The 22,470-nt window shown below is 30.3% G+C and overlaps 1 protein-coding gene across 3 annotated transcripts in view; it reads right to left on the bottom strand.

Annotated features, from left to right (window-relative positions):
• LOC117172311 (zinc finger protein 608-like) overlaps positions 1-22,470 on the bottom strand; it is a 126,652-nt gene that overhangs the window by 26,541 nt on the left and 77,641 nt on the right. For all 3 annotated transcript variants that reach the window (XM_033360090.1, XM_033360089.1, XM_033360091.1), the window contains exon 2: positions 13,746-16,214. In XM_033360090.1, the coding sequence (XP_033215981.1) occupies positions 13,746-15,596 (1,851 nt within the window). In that variant the 5' untranslated portion in view covers positions 15,597-16,214. The remainder of the gene's footprint in view (positions 1-13,745; positions 16,215-22,470) is intronic.

Below are 22,470 nucleotides of genomic sequence, written 5' to 3'. Positions count from 1 at the left end.
TTGGTTTGAAATAAATTAATACATTTGAAAATTTTACATTTGTATATGAAACACTGTTTTATTCCGCTTATAAAATATTCTATGTTAAAAATATCAGAAGATTAAAATGCTGGTATCTGAATATTAATGCTTTGAAATGAAAAATTAGTCAAAGAAAAATCAGATTTTTGTATTTAGGTTATTCATTAAGTAATGTGAGGCAATTGAATTTTGAGGTTAGAGTTTCAGTCTAACAGTGTTAAATAATTAATGAGCTATTGCTTTTCATATTTTAAATTCCTGAATATGCCTGAGATAGAAAATAATTTTTGTATTCAACCGTTTATATAACCTGAACAATAAAAATATTGTTAAAAATCATAAATACTCGGTTATATTACGTCACGTCTCCCACTCATCACATGGCCTTAAATAAATAAATTAGATATTTGCCTGTGTGATATTGTTTTTTTTTTTATTTTATTTTATTTTTTTAATGAAGAAGATGTAGTACAACTAATTATTTTGGCAGAGGATTCATTCATTCTATACTTTGGTGAAGTCATCAAGAAGATTCTAGAAACTTAGCACGGACAAGAACCACTTGAGTTCTGGAATAACCTCGATGCCGGGGGAAGGTAGAAATTTAGGATTAAAAAATCAGAAAACTGGAATTTTTTTTAATCCTTCCATTTCCACACTAGACGAAATAATAGGAAGACCTAATTATCGCCTCCGAACTTCCGATCAATACTACTTGTTGCCTCCTCTCTTCCCTAGAATATCGATTTTCCGGCCAACTATTGTTGCAACGAAAATGTCAATCCCTTTCCCTAAATGTTCCATTTCCGACTCACAAGACAAAGGAAAGATCATGAAAGTATCCCAGGCATTGCCACAAGTACCCGAAAGTCCTTCCTCAATTCACCACCACAACATCTCACCCATTTCTCATCCCACTTGAGAGCGCACTCCTCCTAAACCTCTCCACCCTAACATATCACCCCAATCTCCACTATCATCAAGTTCCCAGCCCACCATGAGTAATAACGTTCGAGATACCAGACCCGAAAATCAGCACGAGGTCTTATCTTACTGTTGCTTAAGCTGTTAATATCAATAAAGACGTAGTTATAGAAAAGATGGCAAGAGGCGATGCACCCCTAGGAAGAATTATAGGAAATTCAGTATTTAGGTCTTTAATGATTTCAAATACATTCAGGGGATATCATGGTATTATTTTAGATTCAATTAGATATCATAGATTCAATCTATTGTAGAGAATTCCAAAAGAGTTTCCAGAGATTTAGGCAGATTTCATAAAAAGTTCAGGGAATTTCAAATGATTTCAAAAAGCTTTAAACATCAGGAGATTTTGAAGGATTCCAAAGGATTGTGCAGGATTTACAAAGATTTCAAGGAATTTTAATAATTTTTTTTAAAACTTTAATGATTACGTTTAATACAATTTATATTTAAGAGATTTAAAATAATTTCAACGTATTTTAATGTTTTTTTTACGATTTAAAAAGATTTTAAAAACCTTTAAGGAATTTCAAACGATTTATAGAGAACTTGACGGAATAAATAAATGTTATTTCAAGAATAATACGGATTTCAATTTTAATAAGACGAATTTCAATCATGTCAAGAAATTTTAGCGCCTTTTTAAAGAGATATTGAATGCATCAATTTGATTTACTTTTTATTTGAGAGAATTCAAATTATTCCTATTTATTTTAATGGATTTTTAGAGAGAGTAAATTTCTAGAGAGCTTTGGAGAATAAATTAAATTATATTTCAAGGATATACCAAAGATTTCCTCGACATTAAACATTTTTTTAATGGATTCCATTAAAGTTTGAAGGATTTTGAAAGAGTTTCTAAAGAGTAAAATTTCAAGATATTCTTAGTTGTCCAAAATTTTCAAAGAATTAAAGTTATTTTAAAGAATTTCAAAGATATTTAGGGATTTTAAATATTTTGTTCAGAACTTTAATGAATACATATAAATTAATTTATATTCAACGGATCATGAAAGATTTCTACTTACTTTAATGCATTTTTACGATTTTCAAAGATTTTAAGAAATTCCACTTAATTTCTAGAGAACTTTAGGGAATTAATTCAATTTGATTGCGAAGGATTTCACAATTTTCAAGGGATATCGAAGAATTTTGTAGGATTTTCAACGCTTTTAAGGAATTTCAAAGAATTTTACAAGATTTGAAGGGTTTTATATGAGTTGTTTATTTTATTTTCAAGTAATTCTAAATCGTTTCTACAGATTTATAACTATTTCAAATATTTCAAAGATTCCAAAATCAATGCTGATTTTTTCTTTTTCTACTAGTAGAATTTCCAACAAAAAAAGTTCATTTTCAACCTAAACTATGAAATTTGATCGAAGTCCTGGAATTATCAACAAAAAAAGCTCAATTTTTAGTCAAGCAGTTGCATATTTTATCGAAAATATGAAATTTCTACCCAAAGGGATAAATTATTTTTAAACAATTTTAACAAACTAATTAAATTTTGAACCAAAGAGATATATTTCAACTAAAATTATCAATCTTTACAAAAAATTAGTTTTTTAAAAAAGTAGTTAAACTTTTAGCCAAAAAAAAGAAAAATTCTTAACGAAAAATATAACAGTTAATAATTTCAATCAAATAAGATTTGATTGAAAATGAAAAACAGTAAAATGCAACCAAAAATGACAAATTGTCAAAAACGAAAACAAAGATTTTCTACCAATGAGATGAATTTTCAATAAGATATGAATTTTTAGGTTGATAATTCCAATATTTCAGAAAACCGTTAACATTGAAACCGGCAAAGATGAAGCTTTAACAAAAAAGTTCATTTTCTACCAAGAAATGTGAATTTTTAACCGAATAGTTAAATTATAAAAAAAAACTTATTTTCAACCAAACTTCTGCATTTTCAACTAAATAGTTTAACTTTCAAGCAAAAGCGATGGACTTTGAACAAAATAGATGAATTGTCGATCTACAAAAATAAATTTTCAACCAAATAAGATTAAACTTCAACCACAAACAGCAACTTCATGAAAAAAAAAACAAGTTTTTTAAGAAAAAATTTGAATTAAAAAAAAAAATTTCGACGAAAAAAATTCATTTTTAATCAACAAAGATGACTTTCCTATGAAAAAAATATGTATTTTCAATGAAAAAGACGAATTTTCAATTAAACAGTTAAATTTTCGACAAAAAATATGACTTTTTAACTAAACAGTTGAACTTTATACCAAAATAGTTAAATTTACAACAAAATAATTAAATTTTCAATGAAATAGTACAATTTTGAATCAAAAATATAATAGAGGACTTTTAAACCGAAAACAATTAAGTTTCAAGGAAAAGTAGTTCAAAGTTTCTTATTGTATTCTATTATTTCAGCTTATATTTAAGCAAAAAACCAACGCAAAAAAAGTAGAATGGTTGAAAACGAAGAAAAAGAGAAAGGAATTCTTTTTTTTTTTTAAAGGGTAAAAAATATGGGAATAGGTGAAAACGTATAAAGCCCGGATTATGAAACTCGTAAAATTTTGCTGCTGTTTACTCGAAAGCTGGGTTTTTTGAACTCATTTTTCATCCTGAAATGTTCGTTCTAAACCCTAAATGTCGGAATTCAATCTGACTGATCGAGAATAAATGAGGGCACTCGGTGCTGTCAAATTTCTACATTCAACCTCATCTGCCACTAACCGGCTGCACTCAGAAATTTTGGTCCTCCGCAGTTTTCCACTCCCCTGGCCAAAGGCAGAGGCGAAAGGGAGCCCTTTTAACCCTCTCAGCCTAGACTTCAATATCTCTGGTTCAAATTAACGTATCGGGATTTTTCTTTCTTTTAGCTATAGCTAAAACTCTCACAAAACTGAATATTATAAAATTATTAAGATGAATTTAACATATTACTATAGATATTTTCACAAAACTGAAACAACTATATAGCGATTCGCAAATATCGTCTGGGTATACTACACCCAGTCTAGACTGAGAGGGTTAGTAAAAATCCGCCTGCACTTGTTAGGGGATCATTAAAAAAGAAAAACCCCACAAGATGTTCAGGCACTGCTTGGTGGCTTATTACAAGAGTTGGGGGAGGGGGGGGGGGTAATTGGCGGTTTGGGATGAGATGCAACCTAAGGCTATTTGGAAGCATGAAGGTCTCCGTGACATTTGAAAATTTGTCATGAAAGGATGAATTGAGGAAAAAATGCCGATACCTCTGCGGCATCCTGTGATTCAGACTTGCGGAGAGGCACGTGTGTGTCGGGCTTGAGAGAGTGTTGGTTCGTGTTACTCTCGAGGGCGGAGACCGCAGAGTATTGATTTCACCCTCGAACCCCTCTTTCACGGCCGCATCCCACAAACCGTTTCAACCCCTGACTCCAACTCTCTCTCCCTCTCTCTCTCTCACACACACACACACACACACACACACACACCCTGACCACCCTCTCGCTCTCTGGCCCATTCACTCACCGGTGCAATTTTACTTCAACTGCGAACCGACATTGGCAAAATTGCCAACATGGCCAAGATTGCCAAGACGGTCGACACCGACCAACCGACCAGTCAATCCAATCCAACGCAACGGTCCAGCTCTAAATGTCGTATGCCGATTCGTTGCCATCGCTCCACTCGTCCTACGATCACTGTCTCAAGTGTGGGAATTCGAGGCGGAAGAATTCGATGGATCCTAAAATAAAATGGGCAACTCCTCTGGCCGACCGACAGAAACTACGTATCTCTCAGCGGTTCAACTTTAAACCAAGTAGTTGATTTTTCATCAAAAAGAATTTAATATTTCAACAAGAAAAGAAAAGATTTTTATTTTAAATCAAAAACAGTTCAAATACACTAAAAAGAACAATTAAAAAAAAATAGTTGAATCATTAACCAAATCAGAATCATTTTCAATCAAACAATTGCATTTTTATCCAGAAAGAACGAATTTTCCAACAAGAAGATTAATTTTTTTACTAAAAAAGACGAATTTTTAACAAAATACATTAATTTTCGACTGGAAACGACCGATTTTTAAATAGAAGTATTAATTTTCAACCGCCGACTCAACTATCAAGACAAATTCAACCGAGGAGATGAATTTTCAATAAAATACAATGTTTAACCAAAAATACCGTTTTTTTTTTAAATATTTAATTTACAACCAAGAAAGATTAATTTTAAACAAAATACATACATTTTTAACCAAATATACCAATTTATAAACAAAAAAAGATTAATTTTCAACGAAACAATTGCATTTTTATCCAGAAAGAACGAATTTCCCAACAAGAAGATTAATTATTTACTAAAAAAGACGAATTTTTATCAAAATACATTAATTTTCGACTGGAAAATATCGATTTTAACATAAAAGTATAAATTTTCAACCGTAGGCTCAACTATCAAGATAAATTTAACCAAGGATATGATTTTTCAATAAAAGAATACAATTTTTAACCAAAAATACCGTTTTTTTTTAAATATTTAATTTACAACCAAGAAAGATTAATTTTAAACAAAACACATAAATTTTTAACCAAATAGACCAATTTATAAATAAAAAAAGATTCATTTTCAACCAAACAATTGCATTTTTATCCAGAAAGAACGAATTTTCCAACGAGAAGATTAATTTTTTTACTAAAAAAGACGAATTTTTAACAAAATACACTAATTTTCGACTGGAAAATGTCGATTTTAACATAAAAGTATTAATTTTTAACCGCAGACTCAACTATCAAGATAAATTCAACCGAGGAGATGAATTTTCAATAAAATACAACCAAAAATACCGTTTTTTTTTTAAATATTTAATTTACAACCAAGAAAGATTAATTTTAAACAAAATACATAAATTTTTACCCAAATATACCAATTTATAAATAAAAAAAGATTCATTTTCAACCAAATAATTGCATTTTTATCCAGAAAGAACGAATTTTCCAGCGAGAAGATTAATTATTTACTAAAAAAGACGAATTTTTAACAAAATACATTAATTTTCGACTGGAAAATATCGATTTTAAAATAAAAGTATTAATTTTCAACCACACACTCAACTATGAAGATAAATTTAACCAATGAGATGAAATTTCAAAAAAAGAATACAATTTTTAACCAAAAATACCATTTTTTGAAAAAGAAGTTTAATTTTATGCCAAAAAATGTTAATTTAAAACAAAATACATACATTTTCAACCAAATTGTCTAATTTATAAGTAAAAAAATATACATTTTCTACCAAAGACAACGAATCTAAAAAAAGACATTAATTTTCGATTGGAAAATATCGATTTTCAAATAAAAGTATTGATTTTCAACCGCAGACTCAACTATCAAGATAAATTTAACCAATGTGATAAATTTTCAATAAAATACAATGTTTAACCAAAAATACCATTTTCTGAAAAAAAAGAAGTTTAATTTTCTACCAAAAAAGATTAATTTAAAACAAAATACACAAATTTGAAAAGAATACATACATTTTCAAACAAATATTTCAATTTATAAATAAAAAAATATTAATTTTCAACCAAAAAATAGACTTGTTTGACAAAGAAATTAAAAAAGATCAATTTCAACCAAAAATTGAAACCTGAAATTTACATTTGAAAAAATTAATTTAAATAATAATAATAATAATTTTAAACAATGCAGTTAATATTGAAGTCAAGAGACGAAGCTTGAAAAAAAAAATTCGACATTTAACCAAACAGTTAAATTTTCAGCCAAAAACATGATTTTTTTCCTGAAAAGATTTCATTTATATAAAAACAAAAATATTTAACAACGTAAATACATAAATTTTTAATGAAGATATCAATTTTTGACAAAATAGTTGAATTTCTGGCGAAAAAAGATCAATTTTCCAGCAAAAATGGAACCATTAAATTTCCCTTTAAAAAATTAATTTTTAACCAAAAATAACAAAAATTAAAATTAAGCAAAATAGTTAAATTTTCATATAAGGAGATGAATTTTCAACTGTAATGATGAAACTTAAAAAAAAGGAATTTTTACCTAAATATAATTTAAGATTCAAATAAACAGGTGAATTTTAAGTCAAAAAAATTTATTTTCAACAAATCAGTTCAATTTTCAACCGAGCAGTTGAATTATTTGCAAAAAAATATGCATTTTTTTACCAAAAAGATTAATTTACTAACGATGAAGTCAAATTTTTAAGGAAAATGCATTAATTTTCAACCAAAAAAGCAATTTTCGACCAAATATTTGAATTTTTCACTAAAAAAGTTCAACTTTCAAGAAAAAATGGAACAATTAAATTTTCCGTTAAAAAAATTAATTCTCAGCCAAAAATAGAAAACAATTTTCAACAAAATACATAGTTAGATTTTTAACTATTATCAACAAAAATTATCAATCTTAAAAAAAGGAATGATCCATATCAACAAAATAATAAAATAGTTGAATTTTCAAATAAGTAGTTACATTTTGAAACAAACAGTTCAATTTTAAAGAAATTTACATGATTTTGAACCAAAAAGATAAATTTTCAACTAAAAAGTAGATTTTTTAATAAAAAAAGATTCGTTTATAATCACAAAGATAATTTTTCACCCAGACATGAAATAAGTAAATTTAGAGTGAAAAGAATTAATTTGCAACGAAGGAAAACAAAATTTTGAACGAAATAGTTCAAATTTCAACTGGAATAGTTAAATTATCAGTAAAAAAAAATTATTATCAAAATGAAAAACAAATTATCAATAAAGTTGTACAATTTTAAACCAGAGATGAATCTTCAACCAAAAAAATTAAACTTCAACAAAGTAATTTATTTTTAACCAAATTGTGAAATTTTTAACAAAACAAACAACAACAATAAAAGATTTTTGACCAAGAATCTACAACCAAAAAAAAAAAAAAAATTCGACTAAAAAGTTTAATTTTGAACTAAAAAAGATGACCACTCTAGAAAAAATTGAAAAGTTTAAGTTTAAAAAATTAATTCTAAAAAAAAATCAAATTTTCAACAAGTTAAATATTCAGTTAAAAATAAAAAAAAAATTTTTATTGAAGATTCATTTATTTGCTTCAAAATTGCAATATTTTCTGAAAATTCGCCTTCGTCACAAATTTAATTATTATATAGAAAATTATCCTATATTGTAGAAAATAAGCTTTTTTGTTATAAATTCGTATTTTTGGTAGTAAATTCAACGAGTTTTATTAAAAATTCAAAAAATTTTACTACTGCGTTTGCTTTAAAATGAAATTGTCTGATTAAAACTAATATGTTTTAATTGAGGATTCCACTATTTTGTTGAAAATTCTTCTTCTTCATTGAAAATTAAACAACTTCTTTAAAAATTCAATTTTTATAATTAGAAAATAAGGATTTTAAAGCATTTAAAATCGAATTTAATGTAGTAAAAAAAATAATTTTGTCTAGAAGGATTTAATTCTCCAATTTTCGTGAAAATTCTCCTTATTTTGCCCCGTTTTTAGAGCAATATCCATGTATGATTGCAGAAGACATATACCAATTTATGTTCAAACACACTTGCGCAAGTTATTTTCCCACTTAGGCTGTAAAATCTAATCTCTCCTTCCAACGAATTTTCTCTTGTTTCACAAGCACCTTAATGGGTATGTAATATTTTGCAAGATCCATTTTCTAAGAGAAAAATATCTATAATCCACACGTCTTTTTTATGTCACGCTTAAATAACTTTTAACTGCTTCATAAATCTCAGCCAAAATTAAGAGAGAACAAATGCTTTTTAAAAGGCGAAATTAAATTTTAAATTAAATTAAATTAGATTTTTTCTTAAATTAAATTTTTTAATTTAAAATTTTTAAATTTTTAATTAAATTAAATCTTTAAATTCAATTAAAAGGCGGAAAAAAAAGGCGAAAAACTAACGAAATTATTGGTTGGACATGTAACTGACTTCTAAATAGTTTTTTAACTCCCTGATTCCAAATCTGATCCATACAGTTGTAGCTTCAATTTTTTAAATAAAAAAACCCACTTCCAAAAATTAGTCTCTCTTTCACGAATTTCAAACTCAAAAAAAATACCGTCAATTTTAATTTCAAAATTTTTGTCGCTTATTTGGAATCAGGAATGTAAAAAAAAAAACCACTGATTTTGAATCAGGGGCCCAAAAACCCTCAGAAACTAAGTTTTTTGCCAAAAAAATAATGTTGACTAATTTTAGAGACCATATTATTGAATCTGAAATTTTGATCAAGAATTTCAAATCAGGGACCCCAAAAACTCTCATAAAGTGAGTTTCATGCAAAAAGGATCATTTTTACATATATGATTTTAGTCGTCATTTTTAATTTTTTAATTTTTATAACGAATTTGAAATCAGGGACCAAAAAAGTATTTAGAAAATAAGTTTTGTGCATATTTTTAATAAATTTTTGTTTTATCCAGTAGAAAAATGTCTTTCCTACTATAAAAAAGATGGTTTTTTAACATAATAATTTAATTTTTAACAAAATGATTAAATTTTCAACATAATAGTTGAATTTTCAACAAGAAAATCTCCAACAAAAAAGTGTCACCATTTATACTCAATCAAAAAAGATGAAATTCAAACGGAAAAAAAAGAATTTTAAAACCAAAAAGACGAATTTTAAACAGATAATTACTTTTCACTTAAGAAATAAATAAAAGTGTATCTAATTGTTGAACCTTTAAGCCAAAAGACGAACTTTCTCTACAAAAAGTGAATTTTTAAACGAAAAATATGAATTTTCAGCAAAAAATTAATTTGCAACGAAACTGATGCATTTTTACACAATAAAAACGAAATTTCAAACTAGAAAAGTGACTTTTTTTAAACCAAAAACGGAGAATTTTCAACAAAAAAACAAATCATTAAAAAAATTAAAAGTTATATTTTGAGTTAAAAAACTAATTTTACACAAAAAAAATACTTCCACGAAACATTAAAATTTTCAACCAAGTAACTAAGCTTTCAAATAAAATAATAAATTTTTAAGAATGTAATTTAACTTTTGCCCAAGTAGTTAAATTTTCATTTAAAAAAAAAAAATTATTTTCAACCAAAAATATAAATCTTAAAAAAAAGGTTTCTATACTAAAATAATTTTTAACCAAAAAGTTGCATTTTTATTAAAAAAAACAAATGAATATTCTACTAAACAAGATAAACTTTTATATTAAAAAGATAAATTTTCAAACAAAGCAAACACTCAAATATCTATATTACCGACCTCACTGTAACAGTTCACTGAATATTTTTTTCGAACCATAAACTAAATTTATTTACGTCATTTGAGTAGGAATTTCGCTCAAAATTATTTTACAAAGAAAATGTGTGAAAAAATAGTTGCAGTTTCAGTTTCTTTAAAATTTTTTTTTAAAATTTTTTAAGTAGACTTTGTACATTAAAATATGAACTTTTAAATAAAAAAAAAAGTTTCTACGAAAAAAATTTCGAGTTTTTAATCCAAAAAGACGATTTTTTTCAACTAAAAAGGATGACCTTTTAACAAAAAATTTCAATTTTCTACCAGATAATTGCATTTTCCAGAAAAGATCTCAGTTCATTTTTCAACGCCAAAGTTGACTTTTCATCAAAATAGTCGAATTATCAAATAAAAAGTATGACTTTTTGACAAAATCTTTTTAATTCTTCACCAAACAGTTGTATTTTTATCCAAAAAAAGATGCAATTTCTTTTGAAACAGACCTTTTTTTTATTCAAATAGAAAGTTTCAAAAAAATTGTTGAATTTTTCAACAAAAAACAAGATCCTATCAAAAAATTGAATTTTCAATACAAAAAGACAAAATTTTTCAACAGAAAAGGTTGAATTTTTAACAAAATACTTGAATTTTCTACCAAATAGTTGCATTTTCATCCAAGAAAGATGAAATTTGTATTAAAACAGATGAATTTTTAATAAAAAGTGACATCTTTTTTTCTTTAAAGTTGAACTTCCATCGAGAAAAGTTTTCAGTTTATTTTTCAACACCAAAATAGAAAGTTTAAACAAAAAGTAAATTTTCTACGAAGTATTAAAATTTTTAACAAAATACTTAAATTTTCTCCCAAATAGTTGCATTATTATCGAAAGAATATGTGATTTCTGATAAAGCAGATGAATTTTAAAATCAAAAACACAAACTTTAAAAAAAGAGTTGAATTTTCAACCTAACAGTTGCATTTTTCATCAAGAAAAATGAAAATTCTATTAAAACGTACATTTTCAAATAAAAAAAAAAGACAAATTAAAAAAAAAATGACTTCAATTTTCATCCAAAAAGATTTTCCTCCACCCTCAACACATTAATACGAATTTTAAACAAAAAGTGATTTTTATCGGAAAACGCTGAATTTTCATCAAAACAGTTGTATTTTAAGCCAAGAAAGATGCAATATTTCTATTAAAAAAAGATTAACTTATAGATTAAAAAGAAATATTTTCAGAAACAAAAAAAATAGTTTTCATCCAAAAAGTTTTTTTTACAACCAAAAAGCATGTATTTTAAAGAAAAATGTTAAATTTTCAACCAAATAATAAAATTAAAAAAAAAAAATGTTCAGGAGAATGTTTCTGAAAGTTTCATGCCAGAAAGATAATCTACACAGATTTTGGTCGCCATGTTCAAGGGACCCAAGAAATCTTTAGAAATTTACTTTCATGCCCAGCGAATAATTTGTTTAAAATTTTTACCAATATTGATGAGCTTGTGTTATGAAATTTTTTTTTATGTCACCATTTCCAAAGGCAATGATATATCACTCTCAAAGTTTTGAATATAGGAAATGAGACAATAAATTGCGTTTGTATAATTAGTTTGAGTAATAATTTAAAAAAATAAAATTCGAGTAAAAAATAAATGTGTAAAATTATTTTCAATTTTTTTTGGTGCTCACTGCGTCCAAACCCATTGAGATATCGTGTTTGGAATTTGAAAGATTAACTAAAAGCACTAAAGACCGTTTTTATGCCTCAATTTTTTATAATTTCAAAGAAAGTTTACTTATAAATTGATAAAATAAAATAATCGAATTCGAGTTCGGGTATGTTGAGCACTGACAAAAATTTTGGAGAAATCGTCTAAACATTCTAAAAAATTAATATAAACAATAACATTTAAGAATTCTTTGCAAATCAACAAAATAAGTATGAACACACACGTAACCTTTCATTATTTTTGGAGTATTTTCAGCAATTTCTAGCGGAGAAAAAAATTCACTTTCAACGTCGATTAAGTAAAGATCACGTGATCAAGCACGGTTATAAAATTCTTTTTTTGGTGTTCACCATGACCAAACCCAATGATATATTGTTTTTACACTTTCGAATAGAGGAAATACAGGTCACGTGGTCAACATACACAAATCAAAACATCTGAAATGCACCAAGCCAAACATTACCGGCAAAATGCTACAATTTGAGTTGTAATATCCTATTTTATTTATTTATAAATAAACTTTCTTTGAAATTATAAACATTTGAAAAATAAAAATGTTCTTAGTGCTTTTATTTAATCTTTCAAATTCCAAACACGATATCTCAATCCGTGTGGATGCAGTGAGCACCAAAAAAAAAGTGAAAATAATTTTAAACATTCATTTTTTACTCGGATATTTTTTTTTCAAAATTATGGTTTGGTCACGTGGTCCCCGTGGAACATGCTCTTAATTTTCCCTTTTTCGGAAAAAATAAAGATATTTTCGTCTTTAAACACCAACAAGAAAACAAACCTTGAGTTAATTTTACACATTTATTTTTTTTTTTAATTATGGTTTGGTCACGTGGTGCCCTCGGAACATGCTCTTAATTTCCCCTTTTTGGGACAAAATAAAGATATTTTCGACAAGAAAATAAGAAAAAAAACATTGAGTTAATTTTACATATTTATTTTTTACTCTGGTATTTTTTTTTCAAAATTATGGTTTGGTCACGTGGTCCCCGTGGAACATGCTCTTAATTTTCCCTTTTTCGGAAAAAATAAAGATATTTTCGTTTTTAAACACCAACAAGAAAACAAACCTTGTGTTAATTTTACATATTTATTTTTTTTTTTTAATTATGGTTTGGTCACGTGGTCCCCGTGGAACATGCTCTTAATTTCCCCTTTTTGGGACAAAATAAAGATATTTTCGACAAGAAAATAAGAAAAAAAACCTTGAGTTAATTTTACACATTTATTTTTTACTATGGTATTTTTGTTCAAAATTATGGTTTGGTCACGCGGTCACCGTGGAACATGCTCTTAATTTTCCCTTTTTCAGAAAAAATAAAGATATTTTATTTTTTAAACACCAACAAGAAAACAAACCTTGTGTTAATTTTACACATTTTTTTTTTTTCAAAATTATGGTTTGGTCACGTGGTCCCCGTGGAACATGCTCTTAATTTTCCCTTTTTCGGAAAAAATAAAGATATTTTCGTCTTTAAACACCAACAAGAAAACAAACCTTGTGTTAATTTTACACATTTATTTTTTTTTCAAAATTATGGTTTGGTCACGTGGTCCCCGTGGAACATGCTCTTAATTTTCCATTTTTCGGAAAAAATAAAGATATTTTCGTCTTTAAACACCAACAAGAAAACAAACCTTGTGTTAATTTTACACATTTATTTTTTTTTTCAAAATTATGGTTTGGTCACGTGGTCCCCGTGGAACATGCTCTTAATTTCCCCTTTTTCGGAAAAACTAAAGATACTTTCGAATTAAAACACCAAGAAGAAAATAAGAAGACAAACCTTGAGTTCCGACTTGGGACAGACTTTAAACTTTTTGGCAGGTGGCGGACTGGCCGCGGCATCCAAAGAGTCTTCGGCAAGTGTGCAGGCGAGATGAGGTCCAGGCACAGCCGCCACCTTGGTCTGCTCGGGTTTTGCCGCCAATCCGGCCGCAGCAGTTGCACTGGCTGGACTCGCGGGCGGACAGGGAGCGGCGGCACTGTTCGCCGTGGCACCAGGTCCCTGATTGGCGGGGAAACCACCCGTTCTCGAACTCGGCGGCGGGCCCTGGGGTTGCTGCTGCTGAGGGGCGGTCGCTGCTGGTGTTGGTCCCTGCGCCTGATTGCTGGCACTCCCCGCAACCGCTGCTATCGCTGACGACGAGGCCGAGGAGTTTGGCGAGGCCGAGGACGAGTACGAGGAGGAGACGGACGTCAACGAGGAGGATGTGCACGAGGTGGCGCTAGTGGTGTTGGCGGATGATGCCGTCGCTGCGGCGGCCGAGGGAGCGGAGGAAGCCAGAGAGGAAGAGCTGGACGTCACCGAGCACGTAGTGGCGGGACTCGTCGTTGTCATCATCGAGGCGGAGGTAGTTACGCAGGAGGAAATGGAGGACGCGTGATTCTGGAGCGGTCTCGACGTCCCGTTCATCTCGGGTTTGGTCGATTGCGCAACGTGATTAATCTGGGGCTTGTCGTGCTTGTCGCGCGCCTTGTCCCTCCGATGTCCACTGGATCCTCTCTTGGATCCGGGCGTCGAGGTATTGTTTCCAGTCGCAGAGCCGGCTGGATGACTTGGCTTATTCTTGCCGGAACTGACCTGATTCTGACTCTCGGTCGAGTTCAAGTTTGGGGCGGTGATGGAGCTACTCGAAGTGGACGAGGTCGAGGAGGAGGAGGAGGAAGAATTTGAATTTGAGGAGACGTTCCCGTCCTGAGCGGTGCCGTTGATCTCGTTTGACTTGACAATCTCGTGCTTGGCCTCGCTAGTTTTGGTCCCGGGCTTCGTGCGTTTGATCTTCATCTTGAGGCCCTTGTCGACGGTGGCCGAGTGTTCAACAGCCATCTTGCCGGGGTTGCCGGCGCTGAGGTTGTTCACGCCAACGATAGGGTGCTTGCCTGTGGCAGAAGACCCTATCGAGGAGTGAGTGCCACTAGAGGCGTTGCTGCCGCCGCTGCTGCTGCTGTTGCCCTGCGGGTGGACAGTAGTCGCGTTCACGTTGCACGACAACGACGATGACGACGACGACGACGACGACAAAGACGATGATGAGGACGAGGAGGAGGATGATGACGAGGATGAGGCGGACAACGATGGGCCGGTGGATGAAGAAGTGGGTAGAGTGCCGCCGTTGGATGAGTTGAGAGCGCTCGAATTCGGAATCTGGTGGTTCGTGCTAGCTACTGCCGAGGCTGGCGTAGAAGCCATACCTGTTCCCGAGCTCAATTTTTCGTCCCTCGTCTTCTCAATGTCGGCATCCAGATCAATTATCAGATCGCCTATTCCGATGTCCCATTCATTGTCGTCGTACTCGAAGTTGTTGGTCGCATTCGTCGCGGTCGGATCCAGTTCCCCGGCTTGCGCAGCCACCGTGCTAGCTTTCTGATCCCCTCTTGGCTGCTGCTTCTTCTGCTTCTGACGCTGTCCCGGCTTCTCACGAGACTGTTGCTGCTTCTGTTGGTGATGATGATTATGATTATGATGATTGTGATTATGATGCCGATGATCTCTACTTGCGACGCGTTGTTCCTGCTGCTTGCGCTGATTGTTAGTCGAGCCAGTAGAGCTAATTCCACCGCCACCACCGACGCACGGTGACGGTCCTTTGCGGTTAACGTTAGGGAGGCGACCGCCTAGTGGCGTGGTCGCCATGCCCTTGGAAACGTTTCCCCGGCGCCCGCCAGCCTGGTCAACGATCGCCCACCTTTTCTCGCCGATCTCAAGTTGCACCGAGCAGTGCCTTGGTTAGCACTTTTACCCCGACCGCCGCCCGCGAGACGCGCGTCGTCCATTGAACACATCACTTCCCAGCTACTCTACGTCAACCCTAGTATAAATAAATCCTTTCCTTCCGTTCCACACTCTACCTCTAACTCTCTCGCTCTCTTCCTCTCTCTCTCTCTCTCTCTCTCTACTTCCTTCTTTCTTTTCTTTGCCTCTTTACCTCTTTCTTGTCTTCTTCTTCTTCTTCTACTTGTTCCGTTCAAAATTTCGATTATCCTCTCCTTCCCTCATATCACAACACCACCCGAGTCAACATCGAGTCATTGTCAACAAACTTGCTGTCTTTTCTTTCGCTCCTTGGGACCTATCGCAACGAGCCTCGGCCAAAAACCCTCCTCTACTCCGCCCGATTCCCCTCTTCTTCTTCTACGTCGTCTCCGCACCAGGAACTTGGATCGCCTAGCGCGTTGAGGTCCGCGACATCCGATTCCCGATGCACGCATTCGTCCTTGGTACCGATCCTCTGTGAATTGGTAGCCACACAATCTGAAATAATATCAACAAATATTAGACTACCATTTTCGAACAAGTCACAAATTTATTAATTAACAAAAAGCTTAACCCATTAATGGCCATGAGTCGTATTTGCGACCCAAAAAATGTCTTCTTTAAAACTCTGTAGCCACCGTTCCAACAAAGCGAACAGACTGCGCCGCATGGCAGAGAACAGGTAAGGAAATTTTAGAAATTTTTTGAGATAGTTGTGTTAATTAGGTAAATACAAAGCACAATACAAAAAGTCACCACATTTTATCGACGGAAACTAGTTTTGGCCAGGAATGGGTTAATAATAAATATAAGACTTGCAAAACTCTGGCAACAAAACCCGAATCCAAAAGTTTTAGCCACGGATTATTAATACGGAGACCGATCTTCGTACATACGTTCTGTCTGCGGTATCTGTACATTTACTGCCAAACTTGAAGTTTGAAGCCAACGCTCAAATCTAAGCGAGCATGCGCACCAAAACGACAGAAATTGAACCGCCGCACAGTGGGGCAAAATGAAAAAAATTCAATCCTCACGCGAATTTGTAATGGATTTGGATAAAATAAATCTTATAGTACTCGTTAGCTAATCAACTAACACCCACGACTGCTACTTTTGTCAATTTCGACCCTGGAGAAAAGAAAAAAATTAAACACACCAAATTCACAAAATTACTATTTATTTAGAAAATATATTTTTTTTACTTTTTCCAATATTATTACACTAACATTCCTAAGTTATTCTCTCAAAAACTACATTAAATATGTATAGGTATTTTTTTAGAAGAAAAAAATTTATTTTTATAGTGAAAAAGTAATGATTTTATTGTCATATTGTTTTTTTGACAAAAGCAGCAGTCGTAGGTGTTACTTGACTACCTAACGAGTACTATAAAATTTATTTTATCCAAATCCATTAAATTTCGCGTGATTGAATTTTATCCATTTTGCCCCACTGTGCGTCGCATCGTATAATGGGGTCTAATTATATTTTGCAGAAAGTTTTTACAATAATGTATTATGAAACTAATCATAATTTTTATGTATACATATATTAACTCATATAAAAAGACGCAATTATTATGACGTCTCTTTCAGGAAAAACGTATTATTTTCTTTTCCCTTTTCTTCTCCTCTTTCTTTGCCTACAATGTTCAAGGATTTCGCGGAAAATTCTGTGAACGTAGGCTTTCTAAGAAAAAATATGTGCATCAAGCAGAATGCTTGGAGAATATACTCCAGAATAGTTGTGTATAAGGGGTTTTGTAGTTTTTTATTTGGCTTCTCGACTCAATATTTTGTTACAAAAAATAAATATATTTACTATGAATATTTTCTTGCTATTTACATACATAAAATTATATTTTTAAAATTATTTTAATCAACAAGTACTTGATTTAAAAATCTTATGATGAAAAATATAAGTTTTTACACGTAGACTCGTATGTCGAGTAAACTCATTAAAATATTATAATTTTTGCGCAGCTGGTTCATTTGAAGTAAAATTTTTGAAAAAAAAACTTCTCTGAACCATAATGAATATTTCATCCACTGAAAGTTTATTCTAGCTTAATATTACGCCAATAGACTTTGCGATTGAAAATATTCAAACGATATTTATAGAATTGTTGAGAAAAAAATTGATGCACTTTTGATTGCACTAAGAGTTCCATAATAGTTTAATAAATTATTCCTTCAAGTTTGAAGTCAAAGTACTTAACACTCTCGGGTTTACAAAGAGTTTAAGCGAGAAAAACACGAAAAATCATCGTTTCTCAAAAACCATGTTTTTCATTTATTTTTGAAATTACCAAATTCACAACTTTTTACAGGAGTAAAAAAAGATGCGCAATAGAATTTCCTATAAGGGGCCAACTAAAAGCTGCAGAATAATTGTATACCCCCTTATACGCGATGCGGCGATTTAATTAAGGTTATACAAATTTTTTGCAAAGTCAAGTTAACTTAACCGTTGGAAATTGGAAAATAAAAACCGTAATCTGCAATTTCTTTTTTTTTTTTTTTTGAAATTCAAATATTAACACGTGCCACCGGGCGATTCAAAATCCCATTTAATTAACATGGGGCAATTTTGAATTTTCGAAAAATTAAACCAAATAAAACCACACGAATAACTTTAATTTCGAAACCACCGCCAACCTCCCCGCATTTCCCCAAATATGACCCAAAAATAAAAAACTACATTGTTACGTATTATTATTACTTCTAAGCAATTTCCGTTGTTTTTTTTTTCAACAATTTTGAATTTTTTAAGCAAATGTACATTTTTTTAAAACTATTTATTCCCAAAATTAAAAAAAAAATCGTATTTTCTAATTGAAATTTAATTGTTTGTCATTGTTTGGTGTAGTACATTTTTGTAAAAACATTATGTAATTATTTAAATAATTATTAACTGTCTATTTTCAAAGTTGCTGACAATTGAGCCAGAGATATCAACTTTCTTTTTAAATTAGTATCCTGTGCTATGTTTTGTTGAATAATTACATAATTTTAATACATTCCTTTTAATAATTAATAAATTTATATTTGTTTATACAATCTTTATTTGCTCATGCAGTTTTTTTCGATAACTAAAAAAATGAAATCAAATAGAACATGTACAATTATGTTTCTGACTGTATAGTGTATAGAAAGAATAAATTTACAAATTTTAAATTGTTTAAACCAATATAATTTGTTTAAATAACTACTTTTCCAAAAATACTTTAAAAATCGTCATTAATTGTATGTCTTCTATTTTATTTCATTTTTTTAGTTATCGAAAAATAACTGCTTGAGCAAATAAAAATTGTTTAAACAAATATAAATTTGTTAAACTTTAGAAGAAATGTATCAGAATTATGTAATTATTCAATAAAAAGTAGCATCGGATAATAATTTGAAAAAAGTGGATACCTCCGGCTCAATATTTAGCAATTTTGAGAATAGATTAACTATATATAACCATTTTGCCACCTGGTGCCGAAAACTGGAACTAGAAAAAGTGGGTACAATATTAAAGATGAATTTTAAATATGGCATAAAAGTGTATTTACAATTGTTTTGTAAAGTTTAAAACAATGATTGAATACTAAAAAACAAATCTTTTTATATAGAATTTCCATATTTTACAGAGAAAAAACACTATTTTATCAAAACAATTTTTTTAAAAAGCAAACAATTATTTCACTATTTCATGTAAGTTTCATTGCATTGTAATTTTAAATAAACTTTAATTAATGCACGTAGCGACAAATTAACAAATTTACTTCGAGTTCATTTTGGCTTTACAATAAGTCCATTTAATTTTATAATCTATTGAAAATTATAATCAATCGTACAATAATTGTTTTTTTTTTAGCTAAATATTTCTGTCAAAAAATATGTTTTTTCACTGTATAAGATGTGAATTTCATCTAAAATCCTTTATTTCCGATAAATATTTTTAAATCCACCTAAAAAATCGTTAAAACACTTTCATACACAAATTAAAATGCATCTTAAAAATCGTACCCATTCTTTATAGTTCGTATTTGTGCCACTAGGTGGCGGATCGGAGTTTATTCCGAATACGTTGTGGTTAGTCACAGGGTTCATACAAAGATTTTTTTATGAAGGTTCAGAACAAAACTTGCGGTATTTTACATGGGGGATGGGGGATTAAATCCCCTGACTTTAACTAAACTGTTTTTAACTGAAACTAAATTACACTAATTATAATGTGTCTTTTGTCGTGTTTTTCGATTTTTAAGTAGATCGCATTCTTCCGGGGCCTTCTTACGGCATTTTTTTTACTCTAATTGTTCACCAGAGGAGTACAGATTAACAGGAAATATTTTTTTAAAAAAACATTCATTTCGAATATTTTATTTGAAAGAGCTAAATCAAGTTCTTAAGCATTTCAATGTGAGCCGGATATGAACCGACACCTCGATTCTACGAGAAGTGTTTTAATGGTTTAACAAATTCAGCTATCGCACCACGCATGTGTAAATGTCAGCACGTGTACTTGATCAAGCGGAAGGAGTCAGTCAATCTTATCTTCGAAGTTTGTGGAAGATTTGTTGGCTAGTATAATACTTTCACTTTTTTTTTTTTTTTTTTTTTTTTTTTTTTTTTTTTTTTTTTTTTTTTTTTTTTTTGCGTGTTAGATGTTTAAGTAAATTTTGTTCTTTGGGGGTCTTTTTACGGCATTTTTCGACGATTTTGTCAGTCGTATTTTTTCCCCAGAGGTGAAATGAGGGAAGGAATAGAACAAAATTGAGGCTGATCTGGGTAGGGGATATGAGTGAGGAGAGGGGTAGAGGGGAGAAGGAAGGGCAGAGGGGTAGGGGACAAGAAGTTGAAAAAGATGGCGAGGAGAGGGGAAGGGTAATAGGGGAAGTAGAAGAGGGAGAAGAAATAGAAGGGTGGTAAAGTGAAAAATATTTGAAAAAAAATGTGTGAGAATATTTTTAATTGAATTCTTTAAAAAAAAATTTAACTTACTTAACAGATTGGAACCCATCCATAAACTCTTTCCCTTTTTAAAAAATTCTTATTTTTCGAACTGTTTTTAAAAAACTTTCCCTGAACAGAATTAACAGAACAATTTTTTGAAAATTCATTTTATCTTTGGATGCAAATTAATTTTTTAACTGAAAATTAAACCATTGCATTTTTTAAATTCAAGTAATCTCCTTGGTTAAAAAATCAACTTTTTGGTAGCAAATTTAACGCTTTGATTAAATGTTGAAATAATTTCTTGAAAATTCATTTTTTAAATGAAGATTCATCATTTTTTATGGAATTCAAATCATTCAATTATTCAAATTTTACATCATTCAAATTTTTCGTTTGTTGGCTTGAAAATTTAATAATCTGGTAGAAAATTGAACTATTTGGTTAACAAATACTTATTTATAAGTCGAATATTCAACTATTTGGTAGAAATTCCAGGATTTGGCTGAAAATTCATCTATTTGAATAGAAAATTAATCTGCTTTGTTAAAAATTTATAATTTTGGTTCAGGATTCAACTTTTTGCTTTTGTAAATTAGTGTTTTAAAACAGAAAATTTAACAATTCCATTTCTGTTTGAAAATTAATAACTTTTACTTGAATATTTCACTATTTAGTTAAAAATTCATCTTTCTGATTGTAAATTAAATTTCTTGTTGGAAATTACTTTTTTCCGGCTTAAAAGTGAATTGTTTTCTAAACCATTCGTCTGTTTAGCAATCTGTCTTAGCAGAATAGTTACTAACGATCAGTATAGATGTCATTCCACAATCTGTGGAAAATAGAAATCAAAAGAATCGATTAAGTTAACTCTTCAAATAACAAAAAATACCTAGAGCCATTTTCTAAAAGATTAAGAAAAAATTTTGTAATTTTTAAATTCAAGTCAACTCTTCAAATAATAGAAAATACTTCAAATAAATACTTAGAACTAAAGAAAAATACTTAAAATTAAACTATTCTCTTAAAAATTTGTATATTTGTAAAGAAAACACTTTTTTTTTTAAATGCATCTACTTGACTAAGGATTCAACAATTTTGTTAATAATACGTATTTTTTAGTTGAATTGAGCCGGTTAAAAATTAGTTCATTTTTTTTTAATTAGTTTTTCAATCCGAAAATTTCAGGATTCCATTTTTGGCAGATAATTTATCTGTTTTAGTTGAAAATTCATCTTTCCTAATCGAAAATTAATTTTCTTTAACAAAAGTTTTTTTCCTATTTAAAAGTTTTCTAAGACATTCGACTTTTTAGCTTGAAAATTAGGTTTTTTAATAAAAATTCATCTTTTCAGGACCAAAATTTAGCTATTTGATAAAAAAAATATTTCTTTGATAAATAAATTATTTTGTTAAAAATGTGACTAGTTTGTTATTCATCTTTTTAAATCGAAAATTTAACTGTTTTGTTGAAAATTGATCCTTTTTGATTTATAATTAATCTTTTACGGTCAAAAAAGTCATATAATATTACTTTAAAATTCATCTCTGTTCGCTAAAAATTAACTTTTTTGTTCAAAATTTAACTTTTCGGGTTGAAGATTTAACTGTCTTCTAAGAATTTGATTTTTTTGGCCAACATCACGTAATATTTGGAGGCTTCCTAATAGGGGGAGCAGATGAGGAAGAAGTAGTGATAGGAAAAAAATTAGGGGGAGTAAAAGGAAATTTAAGGAGGGAAATTAGTGGATGATACTGGAGGGGAAAGTAAGGAGGGATAGAATAATGGAGGGGGAAGTACGAGGGCAGGG

This window comes from Belonocnema kinseyi, chromosome 5 (assembly GCF_010883055.1).
Source record: "Belonocnema kinseyi isolate 2016_QV_RU_SX_M_011 chromosome 5, B_treatae_v1, whole genome shotgun sequence".
NCBI classification, from domain to species: Eukaryota; Metazoa; Arthropoda; class Insecta; order Hymenoptera; family Cynipidae; genus Belonocnema; species Belonocnema kinseyi.
Note: the sequence above shows the minus strand (reverse complement) of the source record. Positions and strands in the feature narration are given on the sequence as shown.